Source organism: Phoxinus phoxinus (assembly GCF_949152265.1).
Source record: "Phoxinus phoxinus genome assembly, chromosome: 17".
Lineage (NCBI taxonomy): Eukaryota > Metazoa > Chordata > Actinopteri > Cypriniformes > Leuciscidae > Phoxinus > Phoxinus phoxinus.
In genome coordinates this window covers 23298929-23325543 of record NC_136892.1, presented here as the reverse complement: position 1 = coordinate 23325543, position 26615 = coordinate 23298929, and the positions used below count along the sequence as shown (strand labels likewise).

At 37.8% G+C, this 26615-nt stretch overlaps 3 protein-coding genes and 1 long non-coding RNA gene across 7 annotated transcripts in view; 1 reads left to right on the top strand and 3 right to left on the bottom strand.

Annotated features, from left to right (window-relative positions):
- lhx5 (LIM homeobox 5) overlaps positions 1–9286 on the bottom strand; it is a 78342-nt gene extending 69056 nt beyond the window's left edge. Inside the window, exons 1-2 of the mRNA XM_079587068.1 lie at positions 9082–9286; positions 7977–8056 (exon numbers count right to left, since the gene is read on the bottom strand). Coding sequence (XP_079443194.1) covers positions 7977–8041 — 65 coding nt within the window. The 5' untranslated portion in view covers positions 8042–8056; positions 9082–9286. The remainder of the gene's footprint in view (positions 1–7976; positions 8057–9081) is intronic.
- A 126-nt stretch (positions 9287–9412) lies between these two features.
- Positions 9413–20802, bottom strand: mzt2b (mitotic spindle organizing protein 2B). Of its 3 annotated transcripts, none has more exons than XM_079585309.1 (5): positions 20700–20802; positions 20110–20310; positions 12368–12519; positions 12086–12193; positions 9937–10636 (listed from the first exon to the last, which is right to left on the bottom strand). In XM_079585309.1, the coding sequence occupies exons 2-5, from the start codon at positions 20292–20294 to the stop codon at positions 10485–10487; spliced, it is 597 nt and encodes a 198-aa protein (XP_079441435.1). In that variant the 5' UTR covers positions 20295–20310; positions 20700–20802; the 3' UTR covers positions 9937–10484. The 3 variants fall into 3 exon arrangements, with proteins under 3 accessions (XP_079441436.1, XP_079441435.1, XP_079441434.1); XM_079585308.1 differs by having other exon boundaries at positions 9960–10636; positions 12059–12193; XM_079585310.1 differs by lacking the exon at positions 12086–12193 and having other exon boundaries at positions 9413–10636.
- Positions 17133–19222, top strand: LOC306984192. The gene is made up of 3 exons (XR_013794505.1): positions 17133–17281; positions 17643–17697; positions 18671–19222. It is a non-coding gene; the product is annotated as an uncharacterized lncRNA (long non-coding RNA).
- On the bottom strand, positions 20752–26079 carry LOC306984189 (uncharacterized protein). 2 transcript variants are annotated; one of them, XM_079585304.1, is made up of 8 exons: positions 25748–26079; positions 24445–24643; positions 24159–24349; positions 23575–23745; positions 22782–22940; positions 22429–22563; positions 22201–22293; positions 20752–22117 (listed from the first exon to the last, which is right to left on the bottom strand). In XM_079585304.1, the coding sequence occupies exons 1-8, from the start codon at positions 25760–25762 to the stop codon at positions 21683–21685; spliced, it is 1398 nt and encodes a 465-aa protein (XP_079441430.1). In that variant the 5' UTR covers positions 25763–26079; the 3' UTR covers positions 20752–21682. The 2 variants fall into 2 exon arrangements, with proteins under 2 accessions (XP_079441430.1, XP_079441431.1); XM_079585305.1 differs by having other exon boundaries at positions 20885–22117; positions 24460–24643; positions 25748–25909.
- Positions 26080–26615: the final 536 nt, after the last annotated feature.

Genomic DNA, 26615 nt, shown 5'->3' with positions numbered 1-26615 from the left:
TAAAGTGCAGATTTAAAATCAGAAACATGCCCTAAAAATATGAAAATATAATTTAGGATAAAGATAGACTTACGCTCTCACCTGGTTAATGAATTAAAGTCTTTTAATACAGGGTCTCCAAACACCTTTTAATTTTTTTTTAAATTACTGAGTGATTAAATTCCTACTTTTCCACCTTGTTTATAAGCTCCTTATAATTAGCAGCTCGTGAACCCTCACATTGTTCTATTTATTTTATTCTGTTATGTTCTTTTAATTGTATATTGAATAAGGAGTTACAGAATGAGTTCGTTTGAAAGATAAAACAGACAGACACACAGACAGGTCTAGAAATGCCAAGGTCACAGGTTTGATTCCTATGAAATCCTCATACACATTTGATAAAATATAAGAAATGTGAGCGTATTGTGTGAAATGAATAAAGACAATGAAATCTCTGCTACCTCAACCAGATTCATGCATTTTTTTGAAAGGAAAGTCTTTTCAATATGGATAATCGCTGAGAATCGTAACACAAAGTTGCTTAGTCTTTTATGTCCTTGACGTATGGTATTTGAAAGAATTTGAATGCAACAAACTGGACTTGAATACAGACTGTCAGTTCTCTTTGTTCTGATTTTGCTGAGAAACACAGGTCAAACTAAGCCACCGCTTTCACAGGAGAAGCAATGATCAACATTAAGGGCTGCAGAGAACAAAATAGAGTGTCAGAAGAGTTGTTTCATTGCTGTTCATTTATACGTAAGAACCTTGACAGGGTGATCAGGACCTCGGGACAAAATAAAGGGGTCTTTTATTACCCTGAAGGGGTTATTTGCAATAATGTCCAGCTGAATGCTCATTATCCCACTTATTGAACTGCTATTTGCCAAACAAAGAAAGAAATGGACATATTATTTCATCATAAAGAGAATAAAAAGAGACCTGCAATAGCACAAAAATCAGTTACCTGGGCCGAGTTGCAATGACAGTTGCTGCTATTGACTATTGATCAGAATACTATTCCAGAGACAGCTGCATAGTAAAAATTTAATTTTAGATTTTAAAATGATACTCTGAAAGCAGATGCAACAAGTAAACAAACATAAGCACATTTAGACTGTAGACAATGTTCAATAAAGAAGTCTTTAAGAAGTGACGTAAGAAATTAAATTATAAATCAATGTTTAATTAAACCGGTGTAAATGCATTTTACTCAATCACAGCGTTGTGGTCTTAGTGAAACTACTGTGTTTGAAGACACACTTGTCTAAAGGATGTTTCTCAAAAGTACCAATATCTTCCTTTAATTATATATGTTGATTGCCATTCTGAACATGTCTTTTACAACTATTATGCAGCTTATGAACGTCTATTAAGAGAGACTATTGAGAGACTACATATTCATAAAAATACATTTGTGACTTCAGGACTAACTTGTTAAGATGATTAAATATGATGAAAACCCCAAAAATGGCGTGACGGACACAACTTTTTTTCCCTGTGTTAACGTACTTATAGTGAAACATGAATTTCGGACACTTTATAATGAAAATTAGCCCATGATTTACTCACCCTCAAGCCATCCTAGGTGTATATGACATTCTTTTTTCAGAAGAATCACAGTTATATTAATAAATGTCCTGGCTCTTCTAAGCTTGATAATGGCAGTAGATTGCAACTAACAGATTGAAGCTCAAAAAAGTGCATCCATCCATCATAAACGAACTCCAAACGGTTCCGGTGAGTTAATAAAGTCCTTCTGAAGCAAAGCGATGAGTTTGTGCAAGAAAAAAAACATTCATATTTAACACGTTACAAAGTAAGATTATAGCTTCCGGCCAAACGCAATCTACTTACGCATAATGCGCAACTTAAGACGTCGGAAGTAGCGTAATGCGTCATGGCGTCGAGTAAATATCCGTTTATATACTGTCTATGTAAATATCAGCAGTATGTCACATTACTCGCATAAGTTGCGCTTTACGCTTAAGTCAGATCCGTATGTTCGTTTGGCCGGAAGCTAGTTATTTTACTTTATAAAGTTTTAAATATGAATATTTTTCGAACATAAACTCATCGGTTTGCTTCAGAAGGACTTTATTAACCCCCCGGAGCCGTTTGGAGTTTGTTTATGATGGATGTATGCACTTTTTTGAGTTTCAATCTGTTAGTTGCAATCCACTGCCATTATAAAGCTTGGAAGAGCCAGGACATTTATTAATATAACTCTGATTGTCTTCGTCTGAAAGAAGAAAATCATATACTCCAAGGATGGCTTGAGGGTGAGTAAATCATGGGCTATTTTTATTTTATTTTAAAGTGAACCACTCCTTTAATAATAATATTATACTGTTTAAAGTGAACATTTTATTAATAATCAGAAATGTTACTTGAGGACCAAATCAGCATATTAGAATGATTTCTGGAGTAATGATGCTGAAAATTAGAATAAATAAGCTAAAAAAGGAATAATATACCATTTTAAATGGCAATATTATACAATATTACTTTTTTACTGTATTTTTGAGAAACAGTTACCAGTTACAGAGCCTAAGATACATTTTCTCTAATAAATTGCTACCTAAAATCCTGAAATTATATATGCATCAACTGGTGAAAAGTGATTTCACCAAATGTGTCTGGGTCAACATCTTTGTTGATCCTGGAACAACATTCTAATCAACCAATCAGATTTGAGGGACAAGTTTACAGTGTATGTCTAGTTTAGGCTTACAACAAGGGTTAGGTGCTTCTACGTCAGTGTTATTAATTTCTCTCTGATTTTAGGGATAAATGATATAGGGTTAGGTTTAGGGGTAGGGATAGGGATAGGAATGTTGACTTACTTGGCAAAATCACGGTGACCTGCATGAACTACCCACATCCACATGCGAGCGTGTAAAAGCGAGAAAGAGAGTGTTAATTGAAAGTAATTGTTTAATCTCGATGACTGTAAGATTGTGTCTGTTTACTCATTGACTCTGACATGCACTAACACAAGAATTGGAAGCATATTGGATTTCACTAAGTGTGAAGTGATCTGCTAACCTCTGGATCTACTTTACAAGAAGACAATGGAAATGCCTCTCATTTACCCACTTCTCACCTGCTCTCAGCCATCATCACGTCTTAAAAATGAGACTGGATAAAAACAGGACCATGATATTAAACGTCAGAAATGGGACTTGAGTCTTTTAAATCAAAAACTGCTGACAGTGTCAAGCTACGAAAAAAAGGAAGAAGGGAGGACGTTGATGGAGAAAGGAGGAAAAGGGAGGACCAAATAGGAAGAGGGAAAGCTAGATGGAGGGAGACCGGCTACACTAACTGTCGAGGCAGTTAATATAAGGTTTTGGAGATAAGGCCTCGCAGACAAACATTGACAAAATCAGGCGTTTCGCTGCAAAGCCGGAGCTGTCAGTCAAACTGAGAGACAGGCCAACAATCAGCACTCGCATTCCGATAAGCACGGCAGAGAGCGTGTGCAGAAACTGCATCTACAGCCGCACAGTAATGGAGAGGGGGAGTGGAAGGAGAGGAGAAACAGGAGGAGAGAAAGCGCTAGTGTGCTCAGGGTAGTACAACAAAAAGAAAACCATGATTAAATTAAAGGAAATCGCATGTCATACTAAAAAAAGTGAACAGTTTATGACAGATGTTTCTCGCAGTAGCTCCGAGACACCTGAATACCTTCATAGGTTTGAATCAAAAGCTGACGGAAGGTTGAAAGCATGGGCGTGCATGTGTATTAAATTCAGGCCTCTCGTCAGACCCATCCGTGCCTCCTCACACCGAGGGGGAGGGTGAAGGAAGGGAGCGAGAGAGAGGTGTGAGATCAGACTAGTAAAAATAGCACTTCCTCTCTCGGCCTCAACACCTGGGGAAATGCCAGAAGGTGGATGAGGGTGAGACGGACGCAGCGGGAAAACGCATCGAGAGACAAAACAGAGTAGCATTAAGATTTCAAGAGGCTGGTTTCTAATTGTTTGCTCTCGACGTTTGATTATGACTATAGAAAAAAAAACTGTCAATCTGTGCATGGGGATTTTTCAGTGCAGGACTTTTCTAGGTGGTAAGTCATTTGAATCATTCACTGATTCGTTCAGGAATTAAACTTATGACTAGAATCTAAACTGAATCATTCACTCAATCGAATTGATTGGTTAAAAAAAATGAACATGATTCATTCAAGAACTGAACAATTGACTTGCAGAATTCAAAATAGAATATAGCATACTACTCTTACTATTTCTGCCATGTGTTTACATGGGGGAAATAGTAACTGTTGGATGCTATGCTATTTAGACACAAAATGCTCTTTCCAAAATCCCATACTCTTTGATTATGTACTTCTGAAAAATTAATTTGCGACCAAAAAATATGTTGAATATGTGTAAGATGAACGTAGTCCGAACGTACTACATTTGCCATGTGACCTGCCAGCATCAGTTGCGTTGCTTCACTGCCATTCACAAATCCTCTCCAGTGGCCTCATGGGATTTCAGAATCCCGAATATGACATCCAGGTATAGGCTACTTTTAACTGTTTTATGAATAGCCTTCTGGAAAGGATGGCATACTACTCTTTTCACATAGCATACTATAGTAGTGAAGTAGGCATTTTTGGATGCAGCCACATCATTGAATCATTCACTTGACCGAATTGATTTGCTACAAAGAAAACACTTCTTAAAACAGGTAACGAAACTAGTAATATTGTTTTTTAAAATAAAAAAGTTAGTCTACTAACTTCTTGTTTATTAAACTGTTGTTAAAAAAAAAAACTCTTTCACACACTCTGCTGTTGGCAGGAATATTAAATATAATCTGATTATATGCGATGTTGAATGAATCGCACAATAAAGTGATTTCGTCAATGAATGCATTAATGGGTTCAAGTCTATCATTTTTTGCACAGTTCTGATTCGTTAAAATGTCAAATCATTATCCAACACAACTATGATCTGTTGCAAATAGAGCTGGAAAGAGCATGTTAGGGTGCTGTGTAAATAACACACTGCGTTAGATGAGCAGATCTATTCACCAGAGTCATTTCTGCAGAACACATGGAGTATTTTTGATTAGTTTGTGTGCTCTGAGATACAGCGAGCACAATATTGTTTTGTAGCATTCCGACTGTGGAAATGTCTTGTACAGTAAATATGTTTGTTGATGTCAGCTGGATATTGAAATGGACGGCTAGTTTCATTTCCCTTATCCTGTGTGTGGCTACAGGCATACGTTTCATTGTTGCTAGGTTCACACCTGGATATTGTCAAGTGTCATGTGATTATTTTCCTCTCTTGCTAATATAAAGAGGTTTAAGAAAGCACTATTGTTTTCCAGACATAATATTTTATGTGTACAGTTATGTGACATGAAACTAATATGTTCATATATTTGTTTTATAATTAGCTGCACTGTTTGTCGTTGGAGTTCACGTATTATCAATGTTAAATTTTAAGGATGTATAAGCAATGCTATAATATGATATGATACATTTTAAGTGATATCGGCTCTCAGAATATAAAGCGTCTCTGAATAAATTATCACCATCTCCACTATGGAAGCATACAGTGCCATGAATAAACATGCAAATAAATGAATGAAAATTATCATAAATCTGCCCTGCTAATGACTAAGGTTAAGTCAAATTCTCAGAAATAGAAACAAACAGTCACGCAAACAAATATGTTCACAGCAGTGGGAGCGTGCTGGCTTACAAGCCCTTCCCGCTCCACGCTGCCAAAGATGTTCGCACATAGAAGCATGATGCCACAGGCAGGGCATATGTGGAGGGGGGAATGAGGTACCAACAATCTCAGCAGCTGAAGCACTGAAGTGGCAGTAGAGACACACTGCCCCCTATTGGCGGTTTGGAAATGCAGGTAACCACCCAAACAAGATGCAGTTTGAGTTGAACTCCTTCAGGCAGTTTCCTTCTTTGAGAGGCTTTATTTGTCGTGTAGTTTGATCTTTAAAACTTTGCAGACCTTTTAGATTCATAATAAGCTATTACACACGGCATGAAAGATAATCTGAAAAAGCATAATAGCGGCCTTTTAATATGCGTTTTGTTTTTCTCTTCAAGAAAATGTCCTTGTGTGCGCAAGCATATTTGGCAATAAATCTCATTCTGGGTTAATTATGGTATACATTTATTTACTCCATAGACGTCCACTGTTACAAACTGAGGTAAACTATTTTTTACTTTCTTTTTCTTTTATGATTTTAGCAATGTAGACGAGATCACAGTTCATGTTTAACCCAGGATGTCTTTACAGGTGCACTCAGTCATTCTTTCCACACTGAAAAAGTGTCCAAGGTTTACCCCTCAAGAACTATATGCTCAAAATGATACTTCAAATTCAATTCTGTCATATCAGTAGCCTAATAAAAGTTGGTTGCCTCTTCATGCCGCCACGTTACGATCACATGACCAACTGTTTCCTACTGCTTGACCGAGTTAGGTTTGATATAAATAGCGTTCCAGTACTCAGAGCACTTAAAAAATACATCTAAACAAAGCAGACAAGCAAACTAAACAATATAACAACTAACTAACAGAATACTTGTCGTCTGCATTTTGCTTTCAGGAATGGAAGCGGAACTCTACGGAAGGGAAGAACTGCACTCTTCAAAATAAAGGTTCATTTTAGCATCTGTAGTTCAATGAAGAACCTTTTCCATCAAACTTTCCATTACACAAAATGTTCTTTATAGTGGAAAAAAGGTTTTCTTTACACTACACTCTACAAACAAAACGAAAAAAATACAAAGAAGAAAATGTTTTGATTTGCCAAAGAATCTTTCCGTGAACAGTTCTTAAAAAAAAAAAATGTGTATACCTAATGTATAGAACATTAATCTGAAGAACCTTTTTTCCACTATAAAGAACCTTTTGTGGAATGGAAAGGTTGGATGTTAAAGGTTCTTCATTGATAGATGCCAATAAAGAACCTTTATTTTCATAGTGTAAGAAAAATAATAATTTTAAGAAATGCTTACTGATAGGTTCTTTGGGAAAGCAAAAATAGTGGTTCTACGACCTTTTTTTAAAGAAAAAAAACCTTTATTTTTATATATGTGCATCTTTTGTGTGCAACTTGAAAACTTGCACAATGCAAGGAGCACAATTTGGGGTTACAAAATGAGAAGTTAATCTACCTGTAGTAGAAATGTGACACACGTCTCCTTTCATACAGACACAAACACACACATATTTGTGGAGTGTGAGTGTGTGTGAGCACGTAAAGGGTTAAAGAGGGTTCCTGCTGTGCTCTCTGCTTCTGTGTCTCGGCCCATTACACTTGCCGGAGTACAGCAATATGCCGCCATCAATTACAGCCTGGCTGCACTGCCATCAATACAGAGAGCAGGAGAGCAGCGGCACAGCCACATAAACACGACAAACGGCCACATTAAAACCTCTAGCTCACCTCTTTCACTCTCTCTCTCTCTTCCTTCCCAGCTCACACACACACCTATTTTCTTTAGCTCAAGCCCCTCAAGCGCTTTCCTTTTTTTTTGTTTTCTCCACAAGTGTATGTCTTTGTCCTCATCCCTCTCAGTCTGGCAAACAAAAGCTTTTCTTTTCTATTCCCCTCGTGAGCAGTGTTCTGTTTTTTACTTATGGCCCATACCCTTCAAAAGTCCAGCGATACCATCATTGGATTGGCGTACCATAAAACCCTCTTGTCTGGCTATAACATCCGCTCCAACCAACCCGTCACGGTCTGCTCACTGCATACACATACACACAGAGATCAATACATACTCAGATCAATACACAACAACATTTGACCGACCAGTGGAAGACTGGTGTTTAAGAAGCCTGTTTGGGGGGGAAAAATATTACTAATAGCACAAATATTATAGTCAACGAACCCAACTTTCTTCTATTAAAATGGCAAGTGAAAACCCAGCTAATATTTCGGATAGAGAAACTTTCACAAGTGACAAATAAAGAATCAGAAAACTGTTGAAAGACTTACGTACACATCCTTGTGCAATGAGATGTGTCCTTATGGCCATATTTGTGCCATCTGAAGGAATTCATTTTTTATACACTGACCTTGAAAGAGAAAAGAATGTCTGTCTGGCATTTATAAATGAAAAGTAGAGCATATACAAGTGACTGTGTTCATCTGTCAGAGCTTAGTTGGGTCATATACGCGCATGTATAGATAGCAGTTTGTCTCTCCAATGGAAACGTCTGGAAAAGGTTTGTTACTTTGAACTATTACATTGATTTGCATTCAGGTCGGGTCAAAACTGGTTTGAAAATGCTTTATTTACTTCTATATTCACATTTTCTCCAAGGCTGAATTTATTTGAAGAAAAATATTAATATATATATATAAATATATATTAATTCTGAAATTAAAATATAATCTATTAATGTGATGTTAAAGCTGAATTTTGAGCATTATTACTCCAGTCTTTATTGTCACATGATACTTCAGAAATCATTATAATAGCCTATGCTTATTTGATACTCAAGAAACATTACTTATTATTATCAATGTTGAAAACAGTTGTGCTGCTTAATCTTTTTGCGGAAAGATTTTATCCGTATTCTTTGATGAAAAGAAAAAAAACACCGCATTTATTTGAAATAGATTTGTTTTTGTAACAAAGTTCTTTTTGTGCTACTTTAAGAGCTCACTGATTTCTTTTTCTTTCTTTCTTAAATCGGACCCAAAAACTTTTGAATGATAGTTGTATGTAACGTGGTTTTGCCAGTTAAAAACGTCCTTAGGACTGATATCAAATGATGATAAAACCACTTGACATCCAAGGCCCAGTTTGGACAGACACAGGATATATCAGCTCTTTAGTGTTTACCTAAAGCCTGTCTCAGACTACAGGAGTTTTTAAATCTTAACCGATTGTGAAATCTGGTTTCATCGTGCACAAAAGAGAATCTTCACAGATGTTCTTCTTTAAAATCTCACACCTACACACAACAAGATTTGAAAATATTCTTAAGATTACTATGTTGTTTTTCAAGACATTGTCATGTTGTCCTTCAGAGAGAGAGAGAGAGAGAGAGAGAGAGAGAGAGAGAGAGTGTCCGTGTGTGTGAGAGAGAATTACCTGAGTCTGTATAAACAGTGTTCGGTAGCAGCGTTTCTTCTAAAAGCGAAACTACTTTTATCTGCTTCAATGACAGCGCTGTTGTTACCTCGCTAGTGAGAAATGTCATGTAGCTTATAAGCTGCTAAATTATTTTACTGATAAAATCGTCAGAGCAGCGATGACAACACCAGTGTGTGTATGCGCGCGCGCGTTTTAGTGAGTGAGAGGAGAATAGCTTTCCGCACATACTAAAATGTAATTTTGAGGCAAAAAACATGGAATACTTTTCTGTTTTTATCTTATTTTTTACTATATATTTTTGCTTGATCAGTGTCATGTTTTTTTTTGCCATTTGGCGCAGTGATATGGACATGCAATGCGGTCAAGACCTGCCTGGAACTACCTGTTCACTTAGAAACTAAACATTTTCATACGCCTGCAGCTCATTACTGAAGAGACGTTCTTTAACCATTGTGCATAATGCAAAGGTGAAGAGGTCTTTCCTTGGCTTACACATGCCATGAAGTGTGACCACACTTAAGAAAGTTCAGTGTACAAACACACAAGTGCTTGCATTGACCCTGGCAATTTCCAGCTTTTATAGAGAAAGGCAGTGAATCAAATAAACTCATTCAACATGGAATATGAACTTCAGATCAGAATGAATGAAGACAGCAGTCATAATTATGCAGTTACTGTACAGTTTAACTGTAGGAACTAAGTGCTTATGTGTCATTTATCAACAAGAAATTAAACTAATTGAGTCTTTTTCAAAATTGATCAGACTCTTATTTTGCTTTATAATAGATTGATGCATAGTACTAATGTATAATATACTAAAAGTGCTACATGTAAATAATTAAAGTGTAAAATACAATAATTGTTTTATATTTTTTACTCAAGAATGCAGAGATGTACTTAGAAAATATTGGATAAAAGAAAAATAAATAATGTAAAAAAACCAGCACATTTCACAAATGAAAATAATAGAAAATAATGATTAACTTCCATCTCATCACAGTCTATCAAGACATTTAAAGTGTCTTACACAAGAACAACTTAAAACGGATCGGGTTCACAGCAGCCTGAAAGCTACTGAATTTCAGAAGAGGAAGCTTTAAAGATGGAAAAAGATTTTCTTTGTTTTTCTCAAATTGTCTTGGTGTGAAAGTGTAGACTAAACTGGCATACAAAATTCCATACAAGTGCTTCAGCTACAGTCTCCCTGGGCGAGATGCAAATTTGATGCAAAGCAAGTGTTTTTCAGACAACACAAAAAACATCCCCAAGGAGAGCCCTAAAATGACGCAACTTTTTGTTTACAGTGAAAAAGTTTCTGCCAATCGTACAGGAACCTTCTTCAACAGAACATAGGAGTGTAATTCAAGCAAGTTTAGCATGTGTTTAATTGGTGAAGAACTTCAGTTGGAGGTGAGCTGAGAAGACGAGCTGCTGCTGCCAGAGCTCTTGGCGCTCTTCTGCCCCCTGGTGGCACTGACCTGCCGTGGCACTCGCTGGCTAGAACCGTCTCTCGCCGATTTCTCCCCTTGCCCTGAACTTGTTTTACTGCGCACTGCACAAATACACACAGAAGAAACGCATGTTAATATAATTAAAACACATTCATGTGACACGTTCTATATCATTTTGAGTCAGAAGTCGCAACAAAACATTTGTGGAGGAACACTATCATTACACATGAATATTGACGTTTGTTCATTTGAAAGACTTCATCACATGGAGCGCATGTGAACCAATCATCATTTCTACATTTACGGTAGCTATTAGTTTTAGAGTGCAACTGTTCTGGAAGTATTTTTCCTATTATTTTTTCCATAGGGATTTCAACAACAACAAAAAAGGAGCCTATTAACATACCTATTAACCAGATACTAGGTGAATCACATTGCAAACTTTGAAAATCAGACAAAAAGTTACAAGTTTGTGTACTTAAAAGCTTTAATGAGGAAGGGAACTATAATCCAATGAAGCATTGTGAACGACAATCAAATTAAAAAATGATGGATCTATATAAAACTATTTATTTAAAGACGTTGATTATTTATATAGAAACAACATATTTTACAATTATTGCAAAACAAAAACACATTTTTAGGTAGTTGAGAGCGTAGAGAGACTTGGGCCTTGTCCCAAATGGCAAACTTTATGTGCACTTGGGGTTCAGTTCACAGATCATTGGGTATGGAAACAATTAGAGAAGTGCATATCTCTAAAATATATTATAAAATCTGTATATTTTAACCTGCTATTGATGTCTTAATTATTTAACAAATGTTTGAATAAGACTGCAGGCACAATTTAAACAAGAGGAAATATAATTACATAATTAGAGAGTGTTGAGACTTTCCGTTTATTATGTAGTGCATAAATGTATTTCTAGGTTAAAAATGACTCAAAATGATAGAGCAGGTCACACGTTAGGGTATAAAGGACATTATAATGATTCGGAAAATTAGGCGACACCTATCCAAGATGGTTTACAGTTGCAATGAGGGTAGATATTAGTGATGAAGTGGAAAAAATGTACAAACACGATCCGTTTACGAAGTTGACAGTCACATGCATGCTTTTCAAAGTTGGTGGCAGACAATTTTGCAGGATGCTGGTTTACTAGTGCATTACAGTGTCACATTCGACACACGCCATTAACAGACATTCATTTACCATGAGAACCAAAGGATTTTATAGCCGGATGAGAGTCACAGAGTCCATGAGACACATGAAGGAAGCCGATCTGGGGCATTTCACCCCCATATTCGGAGCATCGAGCCCGCAAATCACAGGCACAATCGGCGAGGCATGAGAATGAGAACAGATATACGGCACTATGAAGCTGAGGCAGGAATTAGTTATGTCAGCATGAGAAATGTGCTGCAATAGTTCATGGGAGTGAAGAGAAGACCTTGAACTCGCAAACATCGGAATTAAAAAAAAGGATGAAGGTTTCAAGCTAAAAGACAGAGAGAAGAAAAACCTTGAGAGATAGGAGCGCTCGAGTCACCCGTGCTGTAGACCACTATCTTAGCCCCTCCCCTAGGTGGGCGGGACACCGGTGCAGAGGGAGGGGCTGCAGTTTTAGAGCTTTTTCCTGAGACCACACATTCTTCTTCTAAAGGAAGTCACACAGATTCAATTAAACAATGCTAGCACAAAACACGGAGAAAGTGTTTAAAACTACTACCAGAACGGCAGAGATGTTTTGTGTTGGACATCACGTATTTTCCAGCTCATGTAATACTGTGGCACATTATGCTTTGGGTCTGTTTACATGTGTAGCACTCACCTCTAGACTCTGAAGGTGCAGCGGTGGCGTGGGACGCTGTGGATGCGTCACCGGTGGACGCTTCAGAGACCTTCTGTCCCGCACACATGGTCTTTAGGGTCTGAAAGACTGCCAGAGGAGCAACGTTCATCTTCAAAAGGTCCACTATGATCCTGTAGTAGAGCGAGAGGAGTTCGTTTAGAATCTCGGGACACATTTTCAGACAAAAAAATGTGCAAACTCAGTAAAAGAGGTTATGCGTCTCAGAGATTTTATTACAGATGCAAAGGCCCGGTTTCACAGACAGAGCTTAGATTAAGCCAGGATTAGGCCTTAGTTTAATTAGGGCATTTAAGTAGCATTTATAAACGTGCCTTAGAAAAAAACAATACTGAAGTGTGCATCTTGAGACAAAACAATGGCACTGAGATATTTTAAGATATGTCAGTGCAAGTTGCTTTCAGTTAAAAAAGCTCAAACACGTATTTTAGTCTGGGACTATTTAAGCCTTGTCTGTGAAACCGGGGGATGTTGTTGTTAAAGATGACAGTGTTCAATAAATTAATATTTCTATTAACTAACAATTTTACATGGTCTTAAAGTTCATTATCTTAAATGTATGTAGTTCATACATACATGTAGTTAAAGTTTGAATAATTTTGTTGTGCGTTTCAGGTTTTTGTATATAGTTTTTATTAATTTTTAGTTATTTTAGTATTTTTTTCGTTTCATTTCGTTTTTTTCAGGCAATGGCACAGAAAAAAGTACAAGGTAGACAAAATATAGTTAAATCATATAGTACAAGAAACAGAACATACAGTATTTCAATATGACGATCGAATTCTGCCTGAAAGGGAGTGGGAAGAAGACAACTTATTTAATCCCACCCCAGTAGAATAATAAATTAAATAAATAGTATTATATAATTAAATTAAATAAATGAGTAATGTTGCCTGGGAAACTAGCTAAAAAAAAAAGGTACATTTTATTTACATTTATTTTAAGTAATGAAAATGTTTTTTTATGGTTTCAGTTTTAGTTAACTATAATAACCCTGCTTAGCACATGGCTCACCAAATCCAAGCTTTAAAATACAGAATCATTTTCATGAACCGGTTCTTTCAAACAGACATACATGAAAGAGAAAGTTTTTGTTTGAGTCGGTGAGTTGTTAACCCGGCTCAATTCCAGTGAGACACACACACACACACACACACACACACACACACACACACACACACACACAAAAAAAGCGGTTCTCAGTTCAACAGCTTGAACCGATCCAGTCAATTTTGAGATTTTGCTTTCGTAACTTTTCCTCTTTCGGTTAAGTGCAAAGAAAACATCCAAAATACAAATTAAAGTGTTTGTTTTATTATATTTGAACTATTTGCATCAGTAGATTTCAACTAGATTATATATCTTTTACTGTCGTTTTCTCTCCTGCACGGAAACAGAAATCTCACTTCAGTTGCACTTACGCCAACTTTACAGTTTTATTCCTAGCTATTTTCTGAATTTTTTTACAGAAGTTTGTTCATGTATCACTTGCCTGATTTATCTTACTTTTTTAACAATAATTTTGAACCTGGCTTTATATGGTGGAATAAACTGCTTAGACTACAATCAAAAGTTAGTAATCTCATTTTTTTTCTTCGAGACAAGTCAGTTACGTTAAAAGGTAGATCTGTCTAATTTTAAGGGGAAATGCAAGGCTGATTACCTCATATTTATCGGTAACTGCTAGCTGGTCAAACTATTTCTTAAGACACAGTCTTAACATGGCTAAATGTCTGCAACGCTGAAAGTGTATCAGAGCATTTATTATACAATGCATCATTTGCATATTTAAACAACATTTCCAAAAACAATAGTCTAAATGTATTGTCATTAATCAACTGGGGAAGTATGGTGATATCTATTTTTATCATATTCACCTGTAGTGTCTTGCTTTGTAGGGATCCCAGATAGCAACATCCCAGCAAACATGCCAGTGCGGGCCCACTGTGGGTAAGTGTGGGTTTTCTGTGGGACAGTGTGGGCAAGGGCAAACCCTTTGGGGCCCCATGTGGGCTTTCTGTGGGCAAGCCCACAGTGGGCTAGCCCACAGAATACCCACACGGGCCCCCAGTGGGTTAGCCCATGTGGGGCCCATAGCGGTTTTGCCCATTTGGGCCCCCATGAGGATTTACTGTGGGCAACCCACTGTGGGCTTGCCCACAGAAAACCCACACAGGCCCCCAGTGGGTTAGCCCATGCGGGGCCCATAGCCGTTTTGCCCATTTGGGCCCCCATGAGGATTTACTGTGGGCAACCCACTGTGGGCTAGCCCACAAAAAACCCACACGGGCCCCCAGTGGGTTAGCCCATGCGGGGCCCATAGCCGTTTTGCCCATTTGGGCCCCCATGAGGATTTACTGTGGGCAACCCACTGTGGGCTAGCCGACAGAAAACCCACACAGGCCCCCAGTGGGTTAGCCCATGCGGGGCCCATAGCCGTTTTGCCCATTTGGGCCCCCATGAGGATTTACTGTGGGCAACCCACTGTGGGCTAGCCCACAGAAAACCCACACAGGCCCCCAGTGGGTTAGCCCATGTGGGGCCCATAGCAGTTTTTCACTGTGAGGCCACCATGAGGGTTTACTGTGGGCATCCCACCACAACAGTACAGATAAATCATTGTTTTAAGATTAGAAGCTCAGGATTAATCAAACTATTTTAACAATCCCGTAAAATGTCATAAATGTTATTTCATTCAACAGTCCATCCCATACTTAACTAAAACTGCACACAGTCAACAAGATAGCAAGACAAGTACTATCTTTACCTGTTTGCTTGTAGCTGTTCCCAGACAGACTGATAAAGTCAGACAGATCAGTACATTACAGTAGTTTAAACAATATTAGACTATTAGTCCCCCCCAAAAAAATCACAGCACTTATATTAATACATTCATAAATAACATAATAACATATATAGCAATGCATGATGCATCTTTATAAATACATTCATGGAACTATAAAACGGACAAATTAATAAATCAGTGTTTAATGAATTAGGAGCATGCGCATTGAAAGAGCAAATGCATGACTTATAAGGAACTATAAAAATGTATATAAATATAACTATATCTTCTAATTCAGTAGGTCTCAATGAGTATTTATAAATATATTGATAGAATAGTAATATTGCTCATAAAAAAGTACAAATGGAGCTATAATTCATTATAAGCGTATTATGAAATAAAATTAACTTATTTGTCACAATATAACACAAGCAAATGGTGGACTGATTTGTTTTGGTATTCGTCAGTGATCTATTTATTATTATACAATTATATTTGTTATACTAATAAATACATCACTGATGAATTTATATATTTTTATATAATTTTATATTTCTGAAACCGCAAAAGAAAAAAGTTATAATATAAAAATTATATTATAAGTAATACAGTAGATAGCGTCATCACGTGATTAATTCTAACCAATGAGACTGCTGGAAGGAGCTGTCTTTCTGGATTCGACTCTGATTCGACTGTACCGCCCAGCTGTGCACCAAACAGGTAGCGTAAGCTTTTAAATGTCCATAGTCATTTGAGTTTTCTATTGAAATGAGTGAAACTGGTAAAAAAAATGGTAATGAATTAATTATTGGTATTAAACTACACTCATTTTATTGTTTATCTGATTATAGGCTATACAGTAGAGCTAACGTTACTCTGCTGCAGTTTAAATTAAACGGTTAAGTTATAACGGTCGACTAGCTGCTCGACAGTCCGTTTTTTGGTAATCTCCAAGGTAATTTATACTTTAAAACTGCATGAATTCATTACCTTTAAGTGTTTAGCACCTTTTGGTGTTGTTATAATTTGGTTTATTGTTGTTTTCCCGTTTACGCGATGAACTAGGACCGAGCTAACATTAGACACAATGGCCGGGCTGAATCAGTCATGTCGTTGTTTTAAAGGTTTAAATAGCGACGTAACCTAGGATTGATGTAACGTTTGTGACAATAGCGCTACATAAGCTACACACTCAGATTACATCTCGTTAAGTATGATTATGACCGTTCATAATTGATAGACATCAATAAACACTGCGCGCTGAAGACAGCAAATCATACAAGTTGCGTTAGGCAATTACGCGCTTTGTAATTTTACAAAGATATGGTCATATTACTATACTAACACGACTTAAAAATAACAGACTTTATAATTCTAACTTTAATTGATAAACTGAAATAAAATCAACCATCTGTAATATTTAATTAACTTAATAATTAAATTATATCATAAGATATAATGGAAGTAAAACATTTAGGCCATGAAATAATATTCACATTAAATATGAATGTAATAATTTATCTTGAATGTATACATTTCATCAGAACGTTTGTCCATACAGAGCAATATTTGACTGAAATATTAATTTTTGTTTCTTTTTCTCCCTTTTCCTTGTGTGTAATTAGATACTGCTGTAAGTATTCTGTGGGAAACACTGTCTTTGACACATTCTCAGTTTTTGCATTGTAGATTTGTCATAGACATTTACAAAAAGTTTCTTTGCACCATATAACTGTATTTTCATAAACATTTTTCTTATGTAATCTGTTAATATTTTGTGTATGTTTTCTAAAAAATGAGATGATCCTCATCCACTTAAAAAATACTGTATTTGTCAGTACAGTGGTTTCATATATAGCATACATTCTCAGATGTTATTGTACATATTCATGATAAGTTTTACTGGGTTTATAACATTAAAATTGTCCTCTCTCTTTTCAGTATTCATTGCCATCTAATCCTGATTGCAAAATTGAGCTCCAACCCCAGTTAAGCAGACCTGCACCAGATGATCAAGTCTTCAGGGTCAGCAGACACTACAGACAGGCTGGAGGTACACTCCTCCATGACCAGGACTGGACACCACTGTTGTAAGTGATCTAGCAGTCATTCTGGATCTCTGAATTATCATGTTCAGAACATATTGCAGGGGATCTCATCTCTGGACCTCGAGGACCACTGTCCTGCAGACTTTAGCACCAACCCTGGTCCAGCACACCTGAACAAGTGAATCGAGCTCTTTTGGTAAAAAGATCGAGTGAGATTGATCAGGTCTGGACATAAACTGCAAGACAGTGCACTTCGAGGACCAGAGTTTAGAACTCCTGACATATTAATTAGTTAATACTGATGAAAAAATAATACATATTTATTTGTATAGATTTATGCAATATTTGACTAATATTCAGGTGTCTTCTCTCTTTTCTCCTTAAATGTGATTGTGTCAAACAGCTAAATAAACCGAAAAGAGAGCCAGCCAGTCACAGGTCACTGCATCTTTTTCTGTGTAAGTACATTTTTGACTGTCAGACACATTCTCAATATTTGCAATTTTTTAAATAAAAATGACATATTCATGCTGCAAGTTAAAGCTATTATTGATTTCTTAAATACATTAAAGGGATTGTTCAAAACGTTGTTCCAAATGTATTCCTTACTTTTTTCTGTGGAATTTAAAATAAGATATTTTGAAGAATGATTCATCTGTTTTGTCCATAAAATGAAAACGGCATTGGATCCCATTCAAAAAAAATTCAATTTTCAAATTTCATCTTCCACAGAAGAAATCATGCAGGTTTGGAATGACATGAGTGGGAGTTCAAGTTGACAAAATTATTCTTTACATTGTGTTGATACTTTTTGTAAATGTTTCTCATGCTCTCATTTCACCATGCCCTCAATTGACCTATGGCTAAGCCACGCCCCCAAACGCGATGAGCCAATCACAGTGCGCATAGCTAACCCAATACACTCGGACATTCTCTGCTTCCACGTCCATTGAAATGCATTGCAGTTCGTCAGTTTTCATTAGTTTTTATATGTTCTTGTCATTTTAAGTTTAAAATGGTCAAACGGTGTGCATGGGGTACATGCAACTCCGACACTAGGTATCCCGAGAGGCTGGGCGACGTTGTGTATTTTTGACCCTTTCCCAAGCCACATCTCAACCGAGATAAGTGTCTGCTCTGGATTAACTTATGCAGTAGACCACTACACCAACTAATAGGTCAATTGGTTCACTCTCTGTATGTTTCTCTCTCAACAACACCAATAACCATACATTTGGTTTTAATATTAATAAACAACAGCTTTAACTATTTTTCCAGAACTTAAATTATTCTCAGGTTTCTCCAGTCAAAGTGCATTTAGAGGTTCTCAAAAGATTCTTTGTTCCCTGTGGTGGAAATGTCCTAACCCTTGGAAACCCAGTCATAACCCTTGGTTAACATTTCAATTGTTTTTTTCTTTTCTTCCTTTAGATGCTGACACAAAAAAACAGCCAGGCTGCAGCATCCGAATTGGTAAACCATGGCTCCATAATGCAAGAGACTGGGATGGTGAAAGGAGCAGAAGAACCAGAAGACTGGAGATCTGGCAAAGATCTACTGGTATCCGAGGGGATTGATTTATTTTATTAGATGATTCATAATCCACTTAATGTGTTGTGATGTGGTTTTATAATATATATATATATGTTTTTACTCAAAATCTATTTAAAATAAATGCTGCTCTTTTGACAGTTCTGTTCAAACATTCCTGAATTTTTTTCTTCACGATTTACATGCTGATGACTGGATGCTAGCTACTGAAAATTCAGTTTTAACATCCCAGGGAAAAATTACTTTGTAAAATAGATTTTAAGTTGCAATAATATTTCAGAATATTTTTTTATTTTTTTTATTTATCAAAATAAATGCAGCTTTGATGGGCTGAAGGGATTTCTTTCAAAAGTATTTTTTGAAAAACTTTTGAACGGTAATGTATTGTATTGTATATTTTATTTTTTACATGTGAATAAATGAAATTATTTGAAACATATGACTTCTGTACTACTTCGACTTTCAGTAAGTGCATGTATTGTGGCAAATGCAAAGTAGAACCAAACTAATCTTGTTGTTTGTTATCAATACCACAGGTATAGTACAACACTATGGATTGTCTGCAGTATGCCCACATTTTTCCCAGTGCACCCACAGTAAGCCCACACTTTTCCCAGTGCACCCACAGTAAGCCCACACTTTTCCCAGTGCACCCACTGTATGCCCACACTTAACCCAGTGTACCCACAGTATACCCACACTTTGCCCACAGTGTGGGCTTGCTGTGGGCCCACTCTGGTTCCCATAGTGTGGGGCCCACACGTGCCCTGCATTTCACGCCAGTATCTGTGCCCTCAATGGTCCCACACGGGCCCCTAAGGGGTTTGCTGTGGGCCCACTCTACTTAGTGTGGGCCAGCCCACAGTCAGCCCACACTTTGGGCTGTCCCACTGGGGCCCCACCTGGGCCCTATAGTGTGGGGCCCACACGTGCCCCTCATTTCACGCCGGTATCTGGGCCCACAGTGGGCTGCCCTCAATGGTCCCACACGGGCCCCTAAGGGGTTTGCTGTGGGCCCATAACGGGCCCCAGTGGGGGCCCACTCTACTTAGTGTGGGCCAGCCCACAGTCAGCCCACACTTTGGCCTGTCCCACTGGGGCCCCACCTGGGTCCCATAGTGTGGGGCCCACACGTGCCCCGCATTTCACGCCGGTATCTGGGCCCACAGTGGGCTGCCCGCAAGGGCCCCATTCGGGTCCCAAAGAAGCATGTTTGCTGGGATAGTGTTGGCCCACAACTGGTACACGTGGATTCCACACGGCCCGGATGTGGGCCGACACTATGTTGCTGTCTGAGATAGTAATTTTGTGTGACTCACTTAAACACCTCTTGATCAATGACTATCCCAGCAGCCTGAGTGAGCTCGAACAGCTCAGTCTCCTCCGCATTTAAGACCTTTTTCTTCTTGATGCTGTATTTCTGCACATTCCCGCTGACGGTGACGCTCAGAGAGGGGGAATCCGGGGCTGTGGGCATCGTCCCGGGCTGTGCTGACTGTGACATATGCACCACCTAAACACTATAAAAACACATGAAACCACACTTACAGAGCGATCACAAAACAAGCACGCATTCCTGTGTCAGATTTGACAGATGCTTTTACGCTGTAAATTCTGCTGAAAACACTAATCTCCTCTCGTGAAATTTAACGCCAACCGTGATGCATGGGGTGTCTTGCCTTGGTAAGTTAAATGACCTTTGAATAATAATACATTATTATAATTGTTGCACCAAAACAACCTAACGTTATACATATGGTGATTGTGCACGTATAACAGCCTATAGTTGCCACATTAATTACATGCTGAATTCGATAATTACATATTCCTGTTCCCTTTCTGTTTATATGATGCACATAAATGTTGTTTAGGTTTTAAATCAGACGTTAAAGTATAATATAATACTCACAGTGTACTAGTGAAATGCCCGCGTCCTTCTTCCTGTATTTTTTTTCCTTCTTGCTTGATAACGCCAACCAGCATGTGCTGCCACCGCCAGGTCTGGAGAAGGCGCTGGCGGTTGTCTTCCTCCAGGGGGCGCTTATGGGTCAGAAAACTAATTTCCCCCGTTGAGCATTCATTCGAAATTTTAACCTGTGCAGTAGGACGAATAATTCTTATTGTTTAAATAATTTAATTTTGTCATACTGATAATGGTCATTCGCTGAATGCTAAAAAGCAAAAGTTCAGTAAATCCCTGAATCCTCCATGAGCCGCATTCAAATCCCAGAACTATGTTTATCTCAGTGGATAAATTCATATACTAAACATTATAATGAAACCTGACATATACCACATCAATCTACGTACAAATTATAAAAATACATTTAATCACAAAGGGGTGACCTGGTCCATCTTGATCAGCGCTGTGAAAAGTAACAGTTGCCAATGCTTGGGAAGTAATGTACAGGTTGAACAATTTAACTCGATACAAGACACTTATTTTAGTGGCATTGGATTGAAAATGCATATGAAAAGCCAGAGTAGGATAATAATGTAGTTATGCCGACAAGACCATCAAGATTTAGCAACCCAACAAAAACATTTTTTTCACAGCTCATCACAAAATGTTTATGAATTCAAGATCAGTAACATGCTTCTATGCTCAAAGAACAACAGAAGCAAACTGAAATTCAATGCAGACATTTTTTTGAGTGACAAGAGTCCACCAAAAAGCATTGCCGATGTCAAAGCAGCATTTAATATAAATAAGCATGGAAAGGAGATTTAAGGTAAAAAATATGGCATCATGGAAATGTATATGTATATTATATCAATTGACAGAATACAGACATAATCTTTGACCTGGAAATGTGTGGCAACGGTAACAGCAAATTTTAAAAGCGTTGAGAAAAAGGAATGGAGACGAGTGTTTCTAATGTCGAGTCATTCTCAGCTGACTCTTTGTACTTTGCTTTCAACAGTGTCTGAGTCATCCGCTGAGCTGCGCTTCTTAGACGACACAAGCGACAATGACACTTCCTGTTTATCCTCTAAAACCTTAGATGTAGTCGAGCCAGTGTTTGGCAAATCTAAGTCCAAGCCGGGGCTCTCCAAACAGGGCATTGTATCGGTTGGCACTAGTTCGAGCTCTGTGGGTCTTAGTGCCTCATGCTGCTCAGTTTGTAATTGTACATCCATATCCTCCAGTCCTGTTAAAGTGTCACTGATAACTTCAGCTTGTGGCTCTTCTAGGTCCACATTGAGCTGCAGTGCAGCTTTGTGGCCATTGATTGGCATGTTATCTGCTCCTGACAGGATCTCTCTCCTGAGTGAGGCCAACTGGGCCTGCAGAAGCTCCTTGTGCTGCGCTTCAAGGTTTTCCATCTAAAAATAAAAAAGTAAGACAGTTTTCACCATGAGAAATATCAATTTGATTTAGCCCAAGCCAATAAATTCTGAACACTTACAAGCTTGGCCACCTTCTGCTGGCTGTGATCTGGACATTGATATGCTTGCAGTTCCTCAAACATCCTAACATTAGATTGAACCAGACTTGCAACCTAAAAGTAAAATAGAAGAAATGCAGAAGAAGAGTACATCGAGGAAAAGAATAAACATAAAATATAACTTTCATGAAAGTTAAAAATTAAATTTTACAACAACAAAAAAAGGCTAAATATATATTGCAGGTATACCTGTTCTTTGAGCTGTTTAATCTCAGCTTGCAGTGTCTTCTCCATATTCTCTTTCTCCTGACGGAGTGTGTGAATCTGCTGGTGGAGCTCCAGGAGTCGTTTCTGTAGCAGGGTCTGTTCCAAACCTTCTGCGTCCTGAAATTACAGTGATAAAGCTTTTAGATCACTCCTACTTTAAAAATAATAAAAACATACTAACCCCACATTTTTAAAAAGAAGCTTCAAAAACGTTTAGTTGCATCAATAATGATAGATAAATGGGCTAATCTAATTACCATTTTCTATTAGATGTTTTTTTCATCATTAAATACCATAAAACAGTAATATGTTCTGTGATTCATGTTATCAATGACCTGTTCGGTAATGATACCAGTAGCCATGTCATAGATCACACTGTTTCCCTGTCCATCAGGGTCCATAAGAACAAGAGTCTGTGTCCCATCAGATGAATTCTGGGAAGACCCCACCTCCTCCTCAGCACCCAGTGGGATCCCATTTCTCTCACCGTCTTCCTTCAAACACAAAGGAAAGGTCGACAACAATATTTCAAATCAAACACTAAGAGGTTCAGTAGTATAATGTATAATGTAATGTTGCTGTTTGAGCTTGAAAAAGGTCTGCAAAAAAAAAAAAAGCACTCCAAATGGAGTTTTTCCTCTATATCAATAATCACTAGTGTTTCTGAACTCCTGGAAATGCCTTAATTGTAGTCTTGAGTTATCTTACGGGAATGTACGCGTCAACATTTAAATGTATTTAAATAATTTCCGCCCAAGGCATGCACAAAAAAAAAGGGGCGAGGCCAGATTGAGTTGCGTTAGTAGTCTGCTAAAAATGTACAGTTCTGGACGTGACACTTCCCATACACGCTTGAATAGGTTGACCAATCACAACACACCAATCAGAGCATATTGTGCTTTTCGGAAGGAGGGGCTTCATAGAGACAGGACTTAAACATAGCGTTACTGACGGACTGGGAACAGAGGTGCTGCAATAATGTAAAATACATTTGTTTTTTGTTTTTTTTCAAGCATGAAAACCCGTTCTAGTAGACCCCAAAACCAAAATGAAAACTTTGAAAAAGTGCATAATAGGTTCCATTTAATGAAATGCCCAAAATAAAACTTCTACAATAAAACAGTCTACCTTTGGCTCCACAGTCAATAGGGTTTCAGTGCCAGTGGTCAGGATGGGCTGAGTTAATATGGATCCAATGCTTGTGCCATCTCCACCTGGTCCAAGACTCACTGCCAGCCCTTCATATGCTTTACCATGAGCCTCTGAGCTCTCCCCGTAATACTGTCGGCAGTTCACATTCTGGGAGAGGAATCATGCAAACATTATTGGGTTAAAAAAAAGCGACATCTAATGCGGAAAAAAAGGCTGTTCACACTAAGGACGATAACTATAACATTTAAAAAATATTCTAATTTGATGAAAAAATAGGCAAGTCAACATCACAACTATTACGTTAAGGACAGAGAGGATTGATATCGTTGGAATCAGTAAGAACTTCTTTTTTTTCAGCTGATGAATGATAAAAGTATCAGCCAATCAGAATCCACATGACTTTAAAGAGCTTGAGCGTTTAAAGTGACAGACAATATAACTACAGTGTGCACTTATTATAAACAGAACGTTACCATACATTCGTGTGGTCACTAATACAGTCTTTGTAGTTATCGTTCTTGGTGTGAATGGACGTTTAGCTTGATGTTATCCACCTTTACCTGAGTGACTTGGATCTGGAATGTGGTGTGGGGATTTCGGAAGTGTGTTTTGTAGTGTTTGATGGCCTCGTCCCGCCTGTTGAAACCATTTCTACAGCGGTAACAGTGCCAATGAGCCCCTTTAAATCTCTTTTCTCCTTTAATAGTTCCCACGATCTCACAATGGATACAGCAGCGCAGCACCTTCAAGCCTGTCCATAAAAAACAAGTGTAAGAGAGAGACTGCTTTCAAAGAGCATCAGTCATAAAAGCTACATTTTGACTCTATAGATTCCATGTTCCTCACCTGCAAAGTCAATGCCTTTGTCCACGTGTTTGATGCGGAAGTGAGCTCGCAGGATGATGGGATCTTGGTAAGCCTCGGCCACAGAACAGAGGGGGCAGTGCATGTGCACTCCTTTCTCCTGCCCTAAACACTTCTCATCCTGACACAGCACAGGCGTGTATGTGTGTTCTGTTCCTCTGACACGAACCGAGGGATGGGCCTAGAAAAAACATTGCAGACAGGCTTGTGAATGCAACTCTAAAAGAGACATTGTATTGAATAGGCTAAGTAGCCCTATTACTGTGCTGACAGCTGTTTAGGGCTGGCATACTTTAAAAAAAAAAAAACTTTATTGTTCTGAATACATAAAGAAGTCATTTTTATTTTGTTCTAACAGGGAGAAATCTGTAAATGGAGTTCGCTGTACAATAAAGGGTTAGGCTATTTCACCCAAAAAATGTATTCTGTCATCATTTACTCACTGGTTCTCACGTCAAGCGAACATGCTTGAGCTTCCCTTTATCATAACATGCGAGTTAATGAATGTTTATATGTGAATAAAAGCCTGATTGTTATTTATGGATCAAATAAAACTATGCATTAGATTATTAAAATGACATGCATAAAATGGTCCAGTCCATCCGGGTGCTACGGACTACGGAGTTTAAATTCTTACTTTAATATATTATTATCATCATTACTGTATTATCATATAGACTGTATGTAATGCTTCTCAAGTTTGTTTTGGCAAAGTCTGTTACCTCATGTTCTGCACACAAACACACTTCCACAAAACTGACTATTTCGTTTAAACTGAATCAACATCTACTCGTTATTTAAGTGAATAGCAGATATTTGACATATTGTTTTAATATGCATTTCTTTAAGACCCCCTTGTGGTAATCTTAAGCATTGCCGCCGAAAACCAATGAAACTTGGCCCGGTGGCAAGTTTGTCAACAATATGAGAAATTATTACAACCACGATCTAAGGTAACGTTACTCCAAAAAACTCTTGTTTGCAAAATGCTAGTATTCATGTAAATGTTGTAGATCAAATGTAATATGCTTAAATGGGCCCAATGCATCACTAACCGTTTATATTTATATATTTTTCACAAGGCCTGCAACTAGTTAAAAAAAAGAATGGGTAGTTATAAAACGACACCAGGTTGATAATGCAAATCTTGACTACTGTACGTTACTGAATCACAATTGTCCAGAAAGTTAAAAGCTGCACGCAGATTTTGCACACTTAATCAAGCTAACAACTTTAGCAAGCTAACACAACAACCACAGCATTTTACGTTTAAACTTTCACTCACCACAAAAGTGGACATGCCTTTGATATAGAATAAAAATCCGCTTCAAATGCAGCTGTCCGCCCGGCGTTTGTCGTAGTCTTTAGCCTATGAAACATCTCATTTCAGAGCGCTTGTGTGTGGTTCGTCATCTGCGTGTACACACATTCACCTGCGAGTTTCCAGGCACATAACACCGATGAACGACATGACGAGATGTCATTATTAGAACTCAACGTAAATTATTTTCATTGGCCGCCATCAGCTCGGGTGGAATTCTAAACCAATCAGCACCGTAATCGATGAGTAAGGAATGTCAGTGCCACCACAACGAAGGCTGCACGTACACTGGTATAATGAAAAATACATAATATCTAGAAATATGTAATGCAGTCAGACACGTTAATTATCTTATTTAATTTATTTCACTCCTATACTTATAATAAAATTCACAATTCATACATTTTATTTAAACGAATTATTAGAATAGCTACGGAGTTTTTTTTAAAAAACAATTTAGCTGATACAAAATGTTTTCCTAAAGTGGCAATATTACATTTTACATGTGTTGAAAATAATATTTTATTCCATAAATGGTCTTCTACAAAGTTATCATAGCAACCCACACCAAATGGAATCACAAGGGGATGTAGCTCAGTGGTAGAGCGCATGCTTTGCATGTATGAGGCCCCGGGTTCAATAGAGCATCACAGTCCCGCCCACAGCCGGTGCCGGAAGTAAAAATTCAATACAATTTCTCCATAGACATTTGGGGTATAAGCCATAAAAACGTAACCATACATGGTAGACTTAAAACCAGCAACGGCTGTACTAAGCGATTGTATATGCTCATATAAACGCCAAAAGTTCATGGGGCACTAACCTTGATTTG